The sequence below is a fragment of the Sapajus apella genome, unplaced genomic scaffold, assembly GCF_009761245.1.
Source record: "Sapajus apella isolate SASKATOON/1434 unplaced genomic scaffold, GSC_monkey_1.0 scaffold181, whole genome shotgun sequence".
Taxonomy (NCBI): Eukaryota; Metazoa; Chordata; class Mammalia; order Primates; family Cebidae; genus Sapajus; species Sapajus apella.
Window position 1 is genome coordinate 1,150,310 of NW_022437121.1, and position 20,016 is coordinate 1,170,325.

At 61.7% G+C, this 20,016-nt stretch overlaps 1 protein-coding gene and 1 pseudogene across 2 annotated transcripts; one reads left to right on the forward strand and one right to left on the reverse strand.

Annotated features, from left to right (window-relative positions):
• The first annotated feature begins 4,905 nt into the window (after window positions 1-4,905).
• LOC116543121 lies at window positions 4,906-8,459 on the forward strand (annotated as a pseudogene). Its single transcript, XR_004265475.1, has 8 exons — window positions 4,906-4,969; window positions 5,090-5,121; window positions 5,379-5,417; window positions 6,313-7,140; window positions 7,222-7,356; window positions 7,450-7,566; window positions 7,654-7,780; window positions 7,858-8,459. The product of XR_004265475.1 is annotated as an uncharacterized LOC116543121 (transcript).
• Window positions 7,864-8,457, reverse strand: LOC116543112 (H19 opposite tumor suppressor). The gene is given in 5 exon segments (XM_032268468.1): window positions 7,864-8,043; window positions 8,046-8,111; window positions 8,114-8,323; window positions 8,326-8,352; window positions 8,355-8,457. Coding segments are annotated over 5 exon segments (435 nt in total). The 5' UTR covers window positions 8,443-8,457; the 3' UTR covers window positions 7,864-7,999.
• Window positions 8,460-20,016: the final 11,557 nt, after the last annotated feature.

Sequence of the window (20,016 nt, forward strand, 5' to 3'; positions counted from 1 at the left end):
ACGATGGCCTAATTTTTTGTATTTTCAGTACAGATGGGGTTTCACTATGTTAGCCAGGATGGTCTGGATCTCCTGACCTCGTGATCCGCCGACTTCGGCTTCCCAATGGGGATCAATGTTTTCCAGGATCATTTGGTGGGTAGGGGGCCAGTGAGTTGGGAGTGCTGATTGGCTGGGTCACAGGTGAAATCATGAGGAGTTGAAGCTGTCTTCTTGTGCTGAGTCAGTTCCTGGGTGGGGGAACTCAAGACCAGATGAGCCAGATTATCAATCTGGGTGGGGCCAGCTGATGCAGCCAGTACAGGGTCTGCAAAACTATCTCAGTCACTGATCTTCGGTTTTACAATAGTGATGTGAACCCAGGAGCAATCTGAGGAGGTTCAGAATCCTGCAGCCTCCAGATGCATGACTCCATGACTCCTAAAGCATAATTTCTAATCTTGTGGCTAATTTAGTTCTGAAAGTCTAGTCCCCAGGCAGGAAGAGGGTTTATCCTAGGAAAGGCTGTTACTGTCTTTGTTTCAAAGTCAAATGATAAACTAAGTTCCTCCCAAAGATAGTCCAGCTGGCACCAAGAAATGAACAGGAGGCAAGATGGAGTTGGTGACATCAGGTCTTTCACTGTCATCATTTTCTGCAAAGGCAGTTTCACCAGGAGGACCAAGCATTACGGCGCTGTGGCTGATGTGTAGCAGAGGGGCATTTCCCAATGGGAGAGCCCTGGGGCTGTCCGGGAGCCCATGCTTGGCTGGGAGCCTAGTCCCAGGGACACCACCGATGACAGCTCTCATAGCACGTAGGACACTGGATAGTTGGAGGCAAAGAGGAATCTCAACGTTCTGGAGTGGTCATGACTTGGACCCCAAAGAACTTGAGCCCAAGGTCCAGAGGGAGACCCTTCCCATAGGGCGTGGAGCAGGAACAGGGATCCAGGGATCCTGCCGAGCATAGGGCACAGGTGTCTCTAGAGTCTTCCCGTTCAGTCCTGGATGCCAACCTCACCAAGGGCGGCCGGTCTCACTGCCCTGATGGCACAGAACTGGCTGTAGGTGTGGAATTGGAAGTGGCCGCGAGGCGGCAGTGCAGGCTCACACATCACAGCGCGAGCACGCCCCGGCTGGGGTTCGCCCGTGAAAATATCCCGGGTCACCCAGGCCAGGTCTCGCATTGGTTCCCAAGGGTCATCAGAGATAGGACACTCAAGCAAGCCACATCGGGTTCCGTGTCTGATTCACCCCAGGGTGCACTGTTAAAGGCTGGGAAAATGGGAGGAGATGCTTGGAGGAAAATGAGGTGTCCCTGTTCCTTGGATGATGCGGATCTCGGCCGCAGCGCGAGACCCTTCCCACAGGATCTTTGGCAGGCACAAGAGCCTGGGGGCTGCCTTGCGTAGCACTGGGTATTTCTGGAGGCTTTCCCTTCTGTCTCCCTGCCTGGATGGTGCCGAATTGGCTCTGGGTGTGGAATCGGAAGTGGCCGTGCGGCGGCAGTACAGGCACACACATCACAGCTCGAGCCCACCCCAGCTGGGGTTCGCCCGTGGAAATGTCCCGGGTCACCTGAGCCAGGCGCCGCGGGGTTCACAGGGGTCGTCAGAGGTAAGACGCTCATGTGTGCCACATCAGGCTGCATGTCTGATTCACCCCAGGGTGCACTGTTGAAGGATGGGGAGATGGGAGGAGATACTTGGGGAACAATGAGGTGTCCCTGTTCCATGTATGATGCGGCTCTTGGACTCAGTATGAGGTCCTTCCCACAGGGTCTTTGGCCGGCATAAGAGACTGGGGCTCTTGTGTAGCACATGAGCATTTCTGGAGGCTTCCCTTTGGCTCTCACCACCCTGATGGCGCAGAATTGGTTCTAGGTGCGGAATCAGAAGTGGCCGCGCAGCGGCAGTGCAGGTTCACTCATCATAGACCGAGCGTGCCCTGGCTGGGGTTCACCCGCGGAAGCATCCCAGGTCACCCAAGCCAGGCACCGCAGAGTTCACGGGGGTCATCTGGGAATAGGACACTCATGTGAACTGTACCCAGTCTTCAGGTCGGGCCATATCCACAGCCCTGTGGGCACGGGTCACATTCAGAGGCCTTCAGTGTCATGGCCAGAGACTCAAGTCATGCCTACCTGCGTGATGATCATAGCGTGTTCCGCCAAAATCTTACACGTTCCACATCCACCCCAGAGCATAGATTCGACTAAGGACAGCCCCTAAATCCCGAGGCTTTCACTAAACTGACAATTGCCTCCCCAGTGAACACATCGCTCTCCTTAGCCCTAAGGGGTCAGACATTGACATTCCCATTCAATGCAGGTTTGAGATGCTAATTCGGGAGCTTAAGAAGCTAAAGAACTGGGAGTGCCACCGCTGCTTTGCTCTGAGGTCCAGGGTCCTTGTATTGCCGGAGACAATCTACTAACTTGGGTGCAGCCGACACCGTGCTGTTTGTGGAATCCGTAAAGGATGGTGATAGATGGGGTTTGTGCGCTGCCCGGTCTGTGCCCAATTGCCTGCCTGTGTGCCTGCTGTGGAATCTTTACACCTGGCCAACTTGTGCTCGTGTGAGCCTGATGGTGCATTTTCCAGAATCTCACCTGTGCTCTGCCTTGGAGCCGGTGTGCTGCTGGAATCAGAGCCAAGGACCTCACCAGAGGACAACAGTGCCATATCTGCTGGGTCAGGGATTGAAGTTGGGACAGGAGAGCAGAGACGTCAGAAATGAGGGATCCCTGTGTTCTGAGGTGATCATCACTGGGATCCTGGGACTCAAGCACGTGCTCTAGAAGGAATCATTTCCCACAAGGCCTTCAGCAGGAACAGGGATCGTGGGAGCCTGCCAAGCATAGTGCCCCAGTGTTCCTGGAGTCTCGCTGCCCGGAGGCCGTGGAATCAGTTGAAGGTATGGAAACAAGTGGCCGCGTGGCACAGGGCAGGCTCATGCATCACAGCTCGAGCCCAGCTACCTGGGGTTCACCTGCAGAAACGTCCCGGGTCACCCAGGCCAGGAATCGCATTGGTTCCTAAGGGTCATCAGGGATAGGACCCTTGTGTGAGCCACATCGGGCTACATGTCCTATTCACCCCAGGGTGCACCGTTGAAGGCTGGGGAGATAGGAGGAAATATTTGGAGCACAGTGAAGTGTCCCCATTTTTTTGGATTATGGGGATCTCGGCCTCAGCCTGAGACCCTTCTCACAGGGTCTTTGGCAGGCACAAGAGCCCGGGGGCTCCTGTGTAGCACATGGGCATTTCCAGAGGCTCCCCCTCCGGTCTCACCACTCTGATGGCACGGAATTGGTTGTAAGTGTGGAATCGGCCGCGCGGCGGCAGTGCAGGCTCACACATCACAGTGCAAGCCCACCCCAGCCGGGGTCCGCCCACGGAAATGTCCCGGGTCACCCAAGCCAGGCGTCGCAGGGTTCACGGGGGTTGTCAAGGATAGGACACTCATGTGAGCCATATTGCGCTGTGTGTCTGATTCACCCCAGGGTGCACCGTTGAAGGTTGGGGAGATGGGAGGAGATACTTGGGGGACAATGAGGTGCCCCTGTTCCATGGATGATGGGGCTCTCGGACTCAGCCTGAGACCCTTCTCGCAGGGTCTTTGGCCAGCACAAGAGCCTGGGGGCTCCTTCGTAGCACGTCGGCATTTCCGGAGGTTTCCCCTTTGGTCTCACCGGTGAGATGGCATGGAATTGGTTGTAAGCATGGAATCGGCCGCGCGGCGGCAGTGCAGACTCACACATCACAGCTCGAGCCCACCCTGGCTGGGGTTTGCCTGCGGAAACATTCCGGGTCACCCAAGCCAGGCGCCGCGGGGTTCACAGGGGTCATCTGGGAATAGGACACTCATGTGAGCTGCAACGGGTCTTCAGGTCGGCCCATATCCGCAGCCCTGTATCTGCAGTCCTGTGGCCACAGGTCACACTCTGAGCCCTTCAGTGTCATGGGACTCAAGTCATGCCTACTCATGTGATGATCACAGCATGTTCCGCCAAAATCTTACATCCATCCCAGAGCACATATCCAACTCCGTCTAAGGACAGCCCCCAAATCCAAGCCTTTTACTAAACTGGCATCTGCTTCCCCGTGAACACTCCGAGCTCCTCAGCCCTAAGTGGCCAGACATTAACATTCCCATTCAGTGCAGGTTTGAGATGCTAATTCAGGAGCTTCAGATGCTAAAAAGCTGGGAGTGCCACCGCTGCTTTTCTCTGGGGTCCAGGGTCCTTGTGCTTCCAGAGATAACCTGCTAATGTGGGTGCAGCAGACACCCCGCGGTTTGTGGAATCGGGACAGGGTGGGGATCCTGACGGGGTTAGTATGCTCTGTGGTGTGGGTGTGCTTCTCTGCTCCATGCTCAGGGATCGTCCTGCCGGCTGGCAGTAGTTGCCCACGGAGAGGTGCATTTCCCTACTGGTGTTCCCTGTGCCCGCGCATTGCTGGGAGTGAAATTCCAGGGCAGCACCTGGAGCAAGAGTGAGGGCTCTGGGGAGCCGCCTTGCCTGGCGTGTTTGTATTTCCCGAATCTATCCAGGGTTTAGGGTGCCGTCCCCAACCAACTTATCTGCCAGCAATAGCGCAGAATCAATTGCAGCTAAGGAGACAGAAGTGGCCGGGAGGCGGCAGTGGTGGCTCACATCATGGTCTGAAGGTGACCAAGGCTGGACTCCACTTTCGGCAAAATGCAGGGGTCTGCCTCGGTCTCCTAACACAGGGGTCAAATTCATGGAAAAGCCTGAGAATTTTCATACCCTGAAGCTGGGGCTCACCCACGACAGAGCCTGGCAGTCAGTTCTCAGCAAGCCAGCACCCAGCCCCTCCCGGGAAGGCCATAGGAGCAGAGGGTTTGCTGAAGGCACGGCCAGCCCTTCCACATCCCAGAGGCCCTGCTGGGTGGTTGGACCATGAACTCTGGGTCCCTTGGCCCTGGTTCCCCCCGCCACCGCGGCTTCTATGCTCTAGACTCAGGTGAGCCCCATGGACCGCAGGGCCCCAACGACCCTCCCGAGAGGCCAAGGTGGTAACCCCCGGACCCACAGTGGAGTGGCTGGGGGAGACAAAGCTCTCTGGTCTTCACTCCATTCCCAGCAGTGGTGCCCGTGGGGGGCCTGGGAGAGGCTGTGAGGCCTCTGGCCGCTTGTCAGTAGAGTGCGCCCGCGAGCTGTGAGCCTGGCAGGGCAGCGTGCGGTCTTCAGATGGGAAAGTGGCAGCGAAGGAGACCTGGGTGCGCAGCGGGCTACGGGGACTCTGTCCTGCGGATGCCGCAGTGACGCACAAGCTCAGCCAACTGGATGGGAATCGGGCTAGGGGCTGGCACCGTGCCCATGTGGGCATTTGCAGCGCTTCCCTCTGCCCCTCAACACCCCCCACTCTCCAGGAACCACACCCCGTGGACTTCAGGACCCCTAGAGTGAACGTGAGGTCTGAGCTGTGGTGGTGGCAGGAAGGGGCTCTGTGTGCCATCTGAGTCCTCAGGGGCATGCTGATGGCCCCCAGTCCTGCGCAAAGTGTGTGCGGGGCACAAGGAGAGGGAGCAGCAGGGTGTAGTCCCTGGAGGGGAGGCAGCAGTCTTGGAAGGAGAAGTCCTTGACCCAGAGGGAGCCGATAGGGGCGATGCCAGGCCTTGTTTCCGGATGCCAAAGTAGGGGTGTGGGGAGGCCGTCTTTGGAGAATTCCAGGATGGGTGCAGGGTGAGAGAGACGTGTGCTGGAACTGTCCAGGGCGGAGGTGGGCCCCGCGGGGGCCCTCGGGAGGGCCCTGCTCTGATTGGTTGGCAGGGCAGGGGCGGGAATTCTGGGCGGGGCCACCCCAGTTAGAAAAAGCCCGGGCTAGGGCCGAGGAGCAGGGTGTGGGAGGGGGTGGGAAGGGTGGGAGGGGTGGGGGGTAACGGGGGAAACTGGGGAAGCGGGGAACCGAGGGGCAACCAGGGAAGATGGGGCGCTGGAGGAGAGTGTGTGGGAGCCAAGGAGCACCTTGGACATCTGGAGTCTGGCAGGAGTGATGGGTGGAAGGCTAGCTCGGGGGAGGGCTGGTGGGTCCTGGAGATAGGGCAACATCGGCTGGGGGAGATGGGTCCGAGCTAGCGCTGGAGAGAAGGGGGAGCCAGACATTCATCCCGGTCACTTTTGGTTTTCAGGACGTGGCAGCTGGTTGGACGAGGGGAACTGGTGGGCAGGGTTTGATCCCAGGGCCTGGGCAGCGGAGGCGTAGCTGGCAGCAGCAGGCAGGTGAGAGCCCTGTCTGCCGGGCAGGTGAGTCCCTTCCCCTCCCCGGACCTCGTGTCCCCGACCTTCTGAAAGAAGGAGGTTTAGGGGATCGAGGGCCAACGAGGAGAAGTAGATGCCCGCCCGGCAGAGGGGCAGAATGGGGGCAGGAGAGTTAGCAAAGGTGACATCTTCTCGGGGGGAGCCGAGACTGCAGAAGGCTGGGGGGCTGTGAGCCCATCCCAGGCAGAAAGAGCATGAGGGCAGGGAGGGAGCACAGAGGCAGCCAGCGAGGAGTCCAGCAGGTGGGGTGGCACCCCAGCCCGGGGTCAGACAGGAACGAAGTAGGGGACACAGGATAGAGGGGTCCCCAGCTGCCGCACTCACCCACTGTAATTCATTTAGTAGATGGCACAGGGGCAGCTCCGGCAGGGCCTTCTCAGGCCAATGCCGGAGCCTCGAGGGCTGGAGAGAGAGCAGGAAGGCAGGCAGTGCTCGGGGAGCCGCAGCAGGATGTCACCAAGAGGGCGAAGCGGCCGTGGGAGGGGGTCCCGGGACATTTCGCAGCAAGGAGGCTGCAGGGGCCCCGCCCGCGGGCGCCGTTCCCACGAGGCACTGCGGCCCAGGGTCTGGTGCGGAGAGGGCCCACAGTGGACTTGGTGACACTGTATGCCCTCACCGCCCAGCCCCTGGGACTGGCTTGACAGACAGTTCAGCATCCAGGGGAGTCAAGGGCATGGGGCGAGACCAGACTAGGCGAGGCGGGCGGGGGGGAGTGAATGAGTCTTCTCAGGAGGGAGGCGGGCACAGGCAGGGTGAGGAGCACAGTGGGCGGCGATCGTGGGGCACTGGCCTCCAGAGCCCGTGGCCAAGGCGGGCCTCGCGGGCGGCGATGGAGCAGGGATCGGTGCCTCGGCGTTCGGGCTGGAGACAAGGGTGAGTTTTTCCTCCTTTGCCCCCCTCAGCCTCCACGCAGCCCTTCCCATACCACCAACACCTTTCTCGTCCTCCCCACAGCCAGGTCTCCAGCTGGGGTGGATGAGCCCACCAGCCGCCGAAGGCCAGGACGCCAGGTCCGGCGGACGTACGGAGAGGGACATGACATGGTCCGGAGTGACGGCGAGGACAGAGGAGGCGCGTCCGGCCTTCCTGGTGAGCATGTCCGCCCTCCCTGCTCAGGACTCAGCCCTGCCCTGACCGCCTGGCCGAGCCGCCATCTCACTGCCCCCTCTCTGTCTTCTACAGAACATCCTTGGCTGGTGGAGCAGGCTGCGGCAAGAAGTGGGTCTCTTCCTTGACTTCCCCGACGGGGTCGGCACACTACTGCTGGTCTTTGGACTCCCAGAACCCACACAATGCAAGGTGAGGGGCCTCCTGCCACACCTCTTGGGGGGGCTGGGGGTCACGTGGGAGGAACTCAGTGGGACCTCACTCTTTCCCCACCCACAGAAATGGTGCTACCCAGCTCACGCCTGGGCCTTTGAATCCAGAAACGTCTGCATGTACCTCTCACTGATAACAGGAATACTGCACTTTAAACCACTGCACACCCTCACTCAGGAATCGGCCCTGGAAGGTGAGCCCCGCACTCCTTCTGTAAGCCTTCAGGCCCCCAGCACCCTGCCCCCCTGACCCACATGTCGCTCTCTGCAGGTGAAGCTGAAGGAACGAGACCTCATCAACCCAACACCAAAGACGCCATGGGAACAGCGGCGCCCGCAGCACCCACCCCCCACCAGCGACTCCATCTTCGTGGCCACGCCCTGCCGTGGACGGTTGACCACCAGCCACCACGTCATCCCAGCGCTGAGCTCCTCCAGCGGGATGACCCCGTCCCACCACCTCCCTCTTCTTTTTCTTCATCCTTCTGTCTCTTTGCTTCCGACCTTTCCTGTCTTTCTTCCTGGGAGACTCGAAGCCTCCACAGCTCTGTCCCCCGCCCCTTCTGAATTCATTTGCACTAAGTCGTTTGCACTGGTTGGAGCTGTGTAGACGGCCTTGAGTCTCCGTGCGAGTGTGTGTGAGTGAGAGCCACCTTGGCGAGCGCCCGCCCGGGGCCCGGCCGCCCTCCAACTGGGCCGGGTAACTGGGTGCGGGTCGTGTGCGTGAGGCCTCGCCCACCCTCGCCTAGTCTGGAGGCTCCCGCGACAAGGAGCAACCTTGAAGCATTCCATTACGCCCCATCTCGCTCTGTGCCCCTCCCCACCAGGGCTTCAGCAGGAGCCCTGGACTCATCATCAATAAACTCTGTTACAACAACTTGTCTCGGGGTCTTTGGAATCGAGGCTGTGGGCATGATGGGGGGGAGGCCAGCCTTGGATGGGGGGTTGGGGGAGGAGGGGGGAAGCACATGAAAAGGGGGTGGGGGTTCCAGGGTGGGGGATCCTGGGATAAGTGCAGCACAGCACACACAGGGAAGGGCTCCTGAGGTGGGGGGAGCAGAGGGGGTGTGGACATCAGGGGTGCAGGGGAGGCGGGCACCAGGCAGGACAGTGGGGGAGGGGCTGTGGGGCCAGGGGCTCCACAGAGACAGGGGGGCCTGGGCTGGCAGAGGGGTCCTGAGTTCTGAGGCAGGGGTCAGGCACCCCAAGTGAGTTCCTCCTGCCACCCCAAAGTCCCATCAGAATGAACCTTGGTGCTGGCCCAGACCCCTGAGGTGTGGGCTAGGTGACCGGGGAAGGACTGACTGTGGCCACTCCAGGAGGCCCACAGGGTGCTCTGGGTGACCCCACCCCTCAGGGTCCCGAACCCCCGGCCCATGCAGACATTCATTGTCCCCTTCCCGCTCCCCTTCTACTGTGGATGGGAACCAGGCCACCCCAGAGGGCTGGACCCCCACAGGGAGCCAGTGGGTGGGGATGGGAGCTGGTGGGCTTCTCAGTATGCAGGTGGCCTGGGGGCGGAGGTGCTCAGGGGGCCGGGGGCCGGAAGGAAGAAGGAAGGAGTTGACGTTGGCTACAGGGAGGAGCAGCGGGAGGAGCGGGAGGAGCGGGGGGCCCAGGGTGAGGGGCGCTCGGGATCTTTCACCGGGGTCGTGGGAGGAGCGGGGGGCCCAGGGTGAGGGGCGCTCGGGGTCTTTCACGGAGGTCTAGCCGCTGGAGCCCCAAGAACCCCCATGTGCAGGGGTTTGCCCCCTGGGTGCCAAGGCAGCCCACTCAGGGTTCAGGGACAGCGTCCCCACAGCGGCCAGAGGCCAGGATCTGTCTCATCCAGGCCTCCCAGCTCCCGGGCCCTGGCTGCACAGGCGCTGGGAACCCGGGGCAGTCCTTGGAAATAAGGCTGGGGTCCCAACCTCCCTATTCCTTCCCCCTCCCCCCTCCCCTCCACCCCCATTCCCAGTGCTCAGAGCTGTCAGGAAAATTCCTCCCCGACTGACAAAGAACAGACAGGAAGGCGGTTAGGGACGCCCCTCCCCTGCCGGCCCGCCTGCCTTGGGGTCTCAGTGTCCTGGGCAGAAGAGCAGGGTGGCCCCCCACACCCCTTGGGTCGGGTCTCCCCCCTGCACCCTCTCTTGTTCCCTCCCCACCCGGTCTGTCAGAGACCCAGGGTTTCCAGGGACACGCTTGTGTGCTAAAACCCGGGGGCGGTCGCCCCCCAGGAGGCACACAGGCATCCGGAGAGGAGAGGGAGTTTCTCGAAGCCTCCGGGATGGTGCCCCTGGGGCTGCCGCCATCTCACAGAGGAGGTCAGAGGTCGCTGGGGCCAGCCCAGGGTGAGGCCACATTCATCTTCCTGATCCTACAGGCCAATTTGACTTACCCAAGTGGGTTTTTGCCGGCAGGATGAAGTAACACGTCCATTACATGTCAAGAGTTAGGTCTATAAACCGCCTTTATTATAAACAGCCAGCTCTGCAGGAGGTTTACAAAGAGGGGCTCAAGAGATTAAAGCCGGCTTCCCCAGGTGGCCGGGCAGGAGGACCATAGGAACGGGGAGAGGGGCGCCCAGAAAACCTCACCTGGGGAACACAAAAGACTGCCCGCTTCAAATCCCCACCTGGGGAAGGACGATTGGGAACTGGGGCCATGGGAAAGGCAGGCCATCCTGGGCATTTGTCACCTGGGTCAGCTCTTAGGGACTGTCTCCTCCTGGTCACTTGGAGAGGACAGGCATGCTGCTCACATCTACAGTTCTGAGCCCAGGGGTGTATGACGGACACACGTTCACTCTGGGGTTTCCACCTGGGAGTTGTATAGGAATGGAGCTGCTCCTTCTCACACTGCTGGGGAAGAGACACAGGCCTCTTGGTGGCCCCTGCCATCTCCCAGCACTGCCCATGGCTGCATCCACGCTGGCAGCCCCCGACAGCAGGACGTGCATGCGTGGGCACCGCCTACCGCCAGGAAGCTGGCGTTTCTATGCCCCCCGCAGCAGAATAGGCCTCCTAGGGCAGTTCCCGGGTGATGTCCCCAGGGCAGGCCCTGAGTGCCGGAGGGGCTCTGGGCCCTGGGCCCTGAGACAAGGAGGTGGGGGAGCAGCGTTCTGGGGGCCAAACCTCAGGGTGAGGTGGCAGCCAGGGAGCCCCAGGCCCGGGACCCTGCAGCGGGTGCTCTGCCTCGGAGCCTCCTGCCGCGCCCTGGAGGGGGCTGCCCGAGCCCCCAGCTCTGAGCTGCCTGCCAGGTTGGAATGTGTGTTTATCTTTGGCACAACCCGATTTCCTGCTTTTTAGAAAAGGGGCTTACAGAAGGTTGTTAGACAGGATCCAGGCGCCCCAACACCCAAAGGCACTTTCAAAATGCCCCTGTGCTGACTTCAGTGCGGAGAAGCAAACGGGGGCTTGAATTTCACTCCCGAACCCCGACATGGGGGTGGTGGGTGGGGGCGGTGGCTGGCTGCAAAGGTGTGCGGAAATCTGGGGAGGGAGGAACTTCCAACATTAGGGGAGACCCTGAGAGTGCCCAGGCTGCCAGCCACGTTCCCAACCCTGTTAGGCGCCGGGTCTTCACACCTGAACCCTCCACCCACGCACATTTCAGTGGCAAGTTTATGCTGAGTGAAAGCCAAGTCACCCCGCTACAGAAGGGGCATTGAGGTACTGTTTGTGTGCTGCTGCCTCCCATCCATCCCGGAGATGCTCCTCGGGGTGTGTGTGTGATCGGGGCCCCGTCGCGGGGTGATGTTCCCTGGAGAATGGAGGACCCTTGATCCTGGCTGTGTGTGTCTTGTGCCTTTGTGTGGGATCGTGTCTCAGCATGAATTCTATGACCTAGGAGCACGTTTTCCGGCAGGGAGTAGGGGCAGCTGGGGTGGGAAGAGTCAGGGCACGCGGTACCCCACTGATGAGGTAGAAAACTCCAACTTGACAAAGGGAGTAAAGTCCCTTAACAGGGGAATGTGACTTTGGGGTCTGACTACCATGCACCCTGGGAAGCCTCAAAGAAAAGGACGGTTGGGGCCCAGAGGAGGGCAGCCCCTACCCCACCCCCAGCTCCCAGGAAGACAAATGGTTTTCTTCTTTCTAGAGATGGGGGAGGTATCTGAGCACTCAAAGCTAAGGGCACCGTGGGTCCAGGTGGGTGCCCTCCTCGGCCCTCCCAACAGGGGAGGCAGGCCACCAGCACCTCAACCTGAACCCCAGCTCGGTCTCAGGGAATGGCCTCCCCAGACGGAGGTGCCTGTGGGTCTGCACGTGTGTGCGTGTGTGTATATATGTATGTGTGTGCGTGCATGTGTATGTGTGTGTGTGTGCGCCTATGCACATGTGTGTACCTGTGTGCGTGTATGCATGTGCACGTATGTGTGTGTGATGCCTGCCAAGCCCCACAGAGCCAAAGGCCTGAGTGGAGACCTGTAACTTCCTGAAAGGGAGATTGGAAGTTTCAAGAAGGAGCTGTGGTAGGCCTTGCTCTCCCCTAAGGCTGCGAAGCCCAGGCCTGCCCCCCCATCCCTCCTTCCCTCCTCTGGGCCTCTCCTTTCTCCTTCTTCCCCCTTCGCCCCGCTCCCCGGCCTGCTCCTAGTGACATACTTGGCCACTTTCCAGGGCTGAGGGAAGCCAGCAGGGCCCCTTCCTGGAAGCCCACCTGCAGGCCGGCTTGCTGGGAAGGGGCTGCTCTCCGCGCAGGCTCCCGCCCGCCCTGCGGCCGTTTCCTGGAAGCAGTCGCTGTGGGTATTCTGCTCCTTGTCAGCACTGTGCTTGCAAAGAAAGCAGACACTGTGCTCCTTGTCCTTAGGGAGCCCTGCTCCATCACCCAACACCTGGCTGGACACAGGCGGGAGGCCGGGTCCACGGGGAGCGGCGCGGGGCTGGGGCTGGACCAGTAAACACACACGGGCGCCAGGGGCTGCAGGCTCCTCCTCCCTCCTGCCAGGGGCCTCTGCTCGCAGGCACGAGCCAAGCCCCTGGGCAGGGAGGCCCGGCAGTGGGTGCAGAGCAAGCTCCCGGGAAGGGGGTGCCATGTGGAACCCCAGGGAGAAGAACTGGCAGGGCTGTAGGGGACGTTGAAGGTGGGCCCCTCACTGCAGAAACCCGGCTGCCTGGGGAAGTCTGGGGAGACACGAGGCTCTGAGGCTTCACGGAGGCCTGGCGTGGGGAGGCCGCACAGCAGCGCGCACCCCGGAGCCGGGGGCGGGGAGACCGGGCCCAGGAATAGAAGAACAGAAAGGTGGCTAGGAGGCCTGGGAACACGCTGACCTTCAACAGAGAGAGGGGCCTGCCCTGGGGACGCAGAGGCGCGGGGGTCCAGCCCTGCCCAGGGGAGCCGCATGTGCAGGATGCATAGCCAGCTCTCAGTGCATGGACCAGGGAGCCAAGGCAGGACAGCAGAGACGGACAGCAAGGAGCAGAGAGGGGGCTCCGAATACTCCCAGGAGGAACATTCTCCGGAAGAGACGGCCTGGGGGGTGGCTGTGGGGAGCCATCGTGGCAGCTACGGCTGTGGCAGATGGAGGAGAGGCCGGTGGGGTGGAGGTGCAGGGGTCTGGGGCCCACATGCTTGCGACAGCGGGCAGGCCCAGGGCTCTCCGCCACTCCCTATTCCCACTTGGCTCACAGGCTGGGCCCAAGGGTGGGGTGGGATGAGCAGGAGATGGGGCCCAGGGGGGAAGCAGGGCCCCAAAGGACATTTAGAAAAACCGGTTTATGCAGGCTGCATTCAGAGCATGTGGCGTGTGTGGAAGGGGCCTGGGAGCACGGAAAGGTGCAAGCAGGGCCCCCGGGGGGCTCCCCATTGGCCGGCAGTGACATCACCCCTGTGTCAACACTGTGATGTCTGCAGCTCCGGCCAGCCAGGGTTTATGGAGCGAGACCCAGCCCGGCCGGGGCCCTCAGCCCCAGGCCCACACACTAGCCCACTGTTCAGGGTCTGGGGTGGCGGCACGGCCCCGGGGTCCTGGCGCCACTGCTCCTCTGCCCACCCTGACTTCCCGCCATGGCGGCTGCCCCCCTCTGAGCATCCCCAGCCAGACACTGTGGGGCCCACAGGCCTGCCCTCCCCCTCTTCATCGCTCTAGAAAGAATCTTGGAGGTCCTGTGGCTGGGGACACTCACACCTCTATGGCACAGGCGCATGAGGACAGGGGGCCCCAAATGGCTTCTGGGAGGGACCTCGGGTGGGCCGACGGCTCTGGAGGGCTTCAGGGGCCTCTCTGCACAGGGCTGGCCCCTCCCAGACCTCTGTGAAGCCAGCCTGGGCCTCCCCTCCCTGCCCCCAGTTCTGCCCAGTGTCACTTGGACTGCCCTGCAGGCCACTGGTGAGAGGGAGGACAGGGAAGGGACGCCATGGTGTCCGTTCCTGCCCACCTGGCTGTGTGGTCCCCTCCAAGTAGGGACCACCCTTCTGAGGGCTTGGGGGCACCTCGAGGTTGCCAGGGCCTCCTGGAGCAGGCTATGGCCTGATGCCGGCTCCGAGTCAGGATGTGGCTGGGAACCCCAGCTTCCCAGCAGGCCGGTGTGCAGTGGTGACCCAGGAGGGGTCTCGCCTCCACTGAGGGGCCACCTCTGTCAGGCCACCGAGACCCCCAGGAGTCTGAAGGCTGGAGCTGTGGGGCTGGGACCACATGGGACTTTCCCATAGAGCAGCCCCCAGGCCCAGCTGGGGAGACTTCCCTTTTCTCCCCGGGCACACCCCGCCGCCACCACGACACATCAGCCTGTTGGGGGTCTCTTTAAGTGCTTGCCACTGAGGTGACTGTCTCTTTCCAAAGAGGTTTCTGGGGCCCAGGTGGGATGCATCAGCCTAAGCAGGAGGATCTGGGCCGCCCGGGGGCCGGGGACTGTCTCCTGGGGGGAAGGAAACGCCTGGGGATGTGTGTGCTGACCCGGGACATCCAGGGAGGCCCTAGTCTGTGGGGCAACCGGAGGGGAGTGGCTGGAAAGGCTTGGCGGCCCCCGCCCTGCCTCCCATTCCTCAGCTCCATGCCTGTCAACCTCTGTCACCCAGTGAGTGATGTCCGGGGGCCCTGGAAGGGTCACAGCACGTTTGAGTGGGTGAGAGCGAGGGGAAAGGGGGGGGTGGGAGAAGGATGTGGAGGAAGCTCTAGGCCCGAGGAGGCAAAAAGGGGTCTGCGAGGGAGGGAGCCCCTGGGGCCTCCGGGAGGGTCCCTGCCTGCTGCTGCCAACCGGAACCTCTCCTCTTAGCTACCCCCCATGGCTCCAGCCTTCCTGGCCTGTGTCTCCGCATCCCCCCAGGCCCCAGGCCTCCTGTGCAGGCCTCAAACCCAAACCCTCCCGTCCCCTCCTCTCCCTCGCCCTCCCTACGCAGTGGTCTCCATGGGTCAGAGCAGCAGCCTGGCTCTGCCCCACCACAGGTCCCCTCCCCTCATCCCAGTCCTAGAGTCTCCAGTCCCAGTGGCCCCCCGCCCGCCTGAGGGTGAACGGCCTCACCCTGGGTCGTGGGACAGAGGGCACATTCACCAAGAGTGGCTCCCCAGGGACACGTGGCTGTTTGCAGTTCACAGGAAGCTTTGGAGATAAGGAGCTTGTTTTCCCAGTGGGCACGGAGCCAGCAGGGGGGCTGTGGGGCAGCTCAGGGTCAAGGCCAGGCTGTGGGGCTGCAGCTGCCTTGGGCCCCACTCCCAGGCCTTTGCATGAGGCAGGAGGCGGCAGCTGCACGGCGGCCCCAGGCGAGGCTCCCTGCCCCCATCACTCTCCGGGTGGGCAGCCCAAGAGAGTCCGGCTGAGCCTCCCATATCTGGGACTCCATCACCCACCAACCCAATTAAGGCTGAATTTCATGTGTCCTGGGACTTGGGCAGATACAGCCCTGCCCAAAGAGGCTGCCAGCCTCAGACAGTGGGGACAACGTGGGTGGCGGGCGACGGAGATGGAGAACAGGACGGAGGATGTGCAGGACATGTGTGTCACCTGTGCATGCCAACGCAGGCGTGGGAGGCTGGGGAGCAGACAGAATGGGCAGATGGGATCCCAAGGACATGGAATTTCAGACCTTCCACCCGCATCCTCTCTGCTAAGCAGCAGGAAGGCCTTGGGTCTGGAGCCTAGAAACAGACCCCTACCTTCACCTGCCCAGCCTGGACCCCCCAGCATTGAGGGATGCTCAGAAAAAGCCACCCAGACCTCCTGTGGGAGGAAGCCACTAAGCGGGATGAATGCTATCACCCACTCCACCCAGCCCCGCCCAGTCCTGTCCAATCCAGCCCTGCCCAGTCCAACCTTGCCCAGCTCAGCTCTGCCCAGCCCTGCCCAGCTCAGCCCTGCCCTGCCCAGCCCTGTCCAGCTCAGCCCTGCCCAGCCCTGCCCTGCCCAGCCTTGCCCAGTTCAGCCCAGCCCTGCCCTGCCTGCCTAGCCCTGCCCAGCTCAGCCCTGCCCAGCCCTGCCCTGCCCAGCCCAGCCTTGCCCAGTTCAACCCTGCCCAGCCCTGCCCTGCCCAGCCTTGCCCAGCCTTGCCTAGCCCTGCCCTGCCTGCCCCGCCCTGCCCTGCCCAGCCCTGCCCAGTTCAGCCTAGCCCTGCCCTGCCCAGCCCTGCCCAGCCCTGCCCTGCCTGCCCAGCTCAGCCCTGCCCTGCCCTGCCCTGCCCAGCCCTGCCCAGCTGAGCCATGCCCAGTCCAGCCCTGCCCTGCCCTGTCCAGCTCAGCCCAGCCCAGCCCAGCATGCCTTCTCTGGCTGGGGAGCACAGGCTTGACTTTAGAAAGAGGCTCACGAGAAGGACTGAGGTCACAAAGCCACCCTGTGCTCATGGGTCAGATGGGCCCAGAGTCTGCTCCCCTGCCACCCTTCGGGCTGTCACCAACAACACGCTGTGGATGTGCGTGGTCGCAGGGCCACCGCCCCGTCTCCCGAGGCCACCCCTCTTGTGCGCATCCATGAACCCTGTGCTACGCCCACCTCTGAGTGGTTCCCGCTCCTGCTGCCTGCACCCCCATAAGCCGCCCCGTGTGTTTCATGGAATCTCAGCAAGGAAGGGGAGCCTACAATCCTGCTGGCCAGGGCACTGTCTGCTGAATCCATGTCCCCGTGCTGGCCCCAATGTCCCTGTCCTTCTGCAAACAGCCATCGGCTCGCCACCTTCCCTGGGGTGTCTGCTGCCAGCTGGGATCCCCCATTCCCATGCAGTGCGAGAGGGAGACCTGGGCTCACCTTGGCCTCCCTGCAAGCCAGGGAGGGGGGCTGCCCAGCGGCAGGAGGCTCCCCGTGTGTCCCAAATGGCAATTGCCCGCAGCCCTCCCTACCCAGGAACTTTGTGACGAACACTAAGGAAGCCTGTGAGAAAGAAGGAAGGAAAGGCCTGGGTGTTGTGTGTGTGTGTGTGTGTGTGTGTGTGTGCGCGCGCGTGCGCGCGTGCGCACTCACGAGTGTGGTATTTGGAAAGTTCCAGAAAAGAGTCACTTCCCTGGAAAGGTTCCCGTGTTGTCCCCCAGCCCCTGCTCGGCTCCAAGGTGAAGGGCCGGGGAGCGGCGAGGCGGGCATGGGCACAAGCCGTTCCTCATGGGTTTGTTTCCTTCAGCTCCTTCCAGCCCTCACCCCTCTCTTCCTGCCACACATACATGTTTTTCCTCTTTAAATTGTTTTATTTTGGGCCAGGTGTGGTGGCTCACACCTGTAATCTCAGTATTTTGGGAGGCCAAGGTGGGCATATGGCTTAAGTGCAGGAGTTGGAGACCAGCCAGGACAACATAGTGAGACCCCATCTCTGCCAAAAATCAGCCAGGTGCGGCGGTGCAGATCTGTAGCACCAGCGATGCAGGAGGCTGAGGCCAGAGGACCGCTTGAGCCCGGGAGGTTGAAGCTACAGCGAGCCGTGATTGCACCACTGTGCTCCAGCCTGGGCAAGAGAGCGAGACCTTATCTCAAAAAAAAAAAAAAAACAAAATAGTAGAAAAATTTATTTGAAAAACTTGTTTTATTTTAACACTTGAGTGCTTCAAGTGTCCGAGAAGCAGCAGGCAGCCTGTGTCAGACGGCCCGGGCCTCGGCGATCACGGCCCTGCAGCCCGCTGCGTACGGCCGTCTGGCCTGGCCTGATGCCTCTGTCCTTCTTGGCACCAGCTCACAGCCCAGGCCCATTACAGACCTGGGGCACCGGGGGAAGGGCAGACCCAGCCCCAACCCACCCTGGGTCTGAAGATCTCTCAGGAGGCTCCATGGGATGCTGTGAGCGGGAGGGGCTGGCCGGTAGCCTGGATGAAGTGCCACAGACATGCAGAGTGGGGCATGTCCCAAACTCGGGGCACTGTGGCCTCCAGCTGCCAGGAGGCTGATGTGCTCTGACTTCTGGGTCCCCACCACCAGAACTGCAGGAGATAGGACCACAAGCCGGGCTTGGGGAGAGGTCTTGCTCGAGTGGACATTTGCCTGATGACAACTGCTCTCAGGATCAGGAGTTCCAGGCTCTGCCCGGGACCCTCGTGCAAACTGCTCCCATTCTACAGATGAGGAAACTGAGGCGCAGTGTGATCACGGCCGTCCCTGAGTTCCTGCATCTGGCAAGGTGACAAACCAGGATCTATTCCCAGGCTGCCCGCGGGACTCAGTAACACAGTCTCAACTACCCTGTGACACTGTGTGTATCTGTGCTTGCAGGAAAGGTGACCAGAAGCCCCTTTTCCTCCATGCAGTGAGCCTACCAGCAAGAAGACAGTCCTCAGGTGTAAGGGTGAGCTTCATGGTAGGCACAGAGAAACAGAAGGAGCTTCTAGAAGGTGAGGCCTCCCACGGCTGGGACTCAAAGAGAAGGGCAGATCACTGTCCACTCCGGCCCGCTCCCCAGCACACACAGAGTGGGCAGGACAGAGAGCTCCAAGTCTCAGGATCCTGGACTCTACAGCGCTCAAAAGAGGTAGAGAGCATGGCCCCAAGTGGGCGCCAGGAGAAAGGTGGGCAGGGTGCTCAGGGGTCCCTGGCCGTCCCAAAGGTTGCCTCGGGGGGAGTGGGCTTCTCCTCCTTCCCATGCACAACGTCTCTAAGGATGATGTGTGCTTGGCAGGGATGCCGTGCTCTGGGACGAGGTCAGCTGAGCCTGCCATCCTAACTCAGAAACACCATCTAACTCTCGAAGTCCCTTCTTGGTGAAGCAGGGGGACTTGCACCCACCGTCCAGCCCGCATGCACCTGAGGGGGTCCCTGTTTCGCTACCCTGTGGCTCTACCACACCTCACTCATCTGACCCAGGAGACAGAGGGGACTGGGAGATGCCCCCTCAAGGCTGGCACTCCTCTTTCACCCATGACACAGCCCAGCAAGTTCTCTCCTCCTGAGGCCAGTACGCCCCATAGGTCTTGGGTAATACAGCTCTACTTCCATCCCGCATACCGCCCCCAGAAAGTGACTCAGAGCTCTTGGTCCCATGGTGGCTCCACCTGGAGAGGAATGAATTCCAGCCCGGACACCCCGTCTCCACGGCAGAAACCGCTGCTGGCTGCTCCCTCCTGGGGACTCTGGGCCTGGGGCTCCTGTGGGAGTTGGGGTAGCTGAGCCCCACAGGGGTGCCCCTCTCCTCCCTGCCCAGTGGAGCTTGGGGTGGGGCAGATGAAGACAGGGTGGGAAGCACGGGGCATTCCCCTCCACGCAGTGCTGAGAAGCCAGGGGAGCACCCATGGGAACCATCTCAGGGTGACCCCCAGCCCAGCCACAGACCCAGCCACACAGGATGAGTGTCTGTTCCCTCTGGCCTGGGGTCGCTGTGGCAAGGGGAAGGGAGAGTGATGCCAGTCTCCTGACTCCTGGGGCCTGCAGTCCAAGCTCCCAGCCTTCAGGTGGGTCAGGGTCTAGACACCACTCCCCAAACGCACCTTAGTCCCAGCCCACAGGCTTCCTGCAGGACCCCTGGTGCACCTGGGGCTGAGGACCATGAGCAGGGATGTAAAGAAGCTTCTCTGGGAGGGTGGTCCCCACTACCCTTGGACCCCCGCGATGAAATCCTGGGGCCTGGGCTCAGATGGACCCTGGGAGGGATGGGGGGGGCTGCTTTTTGCTCCAAGAGGACAAAGTGCCACATTGGCTCAGCAGAGGGCTGCCACTCGGGGGGGACCCACAGTGCAAGGCCACACAGCCCCCCAGGAAGCCTCAGAACCTTCTGGTTCCAGGTGGAGGCCGTGGACGGGGACCCTTTGTGAGCCCTCGGGAAGACAAATCTCACAGCTCAGGAGGAGGAGGGCCCTACCCACGCCCAGAGCCCAGCGTGGGGGTAGGGGGAGTAAAGTGAGGAGTGGGCGGAGGAGGTGCCCACATGGGGCCTGGGGAGGGGCTGGATGCCCCTCACCGCCCCCAGATACCCCAGGCCTCCGCTCCCTCCACAGAGAGACCCGCTGGGCCTGACCCTGCCCTGGGCATAGGGTCGAGCCAGGGATGGCTGGTGGGAGAGACGGCTTCATCCGCCACTGGCTGGGCCAGGCGGGTCTTTCCCCAGCTCTATGTGG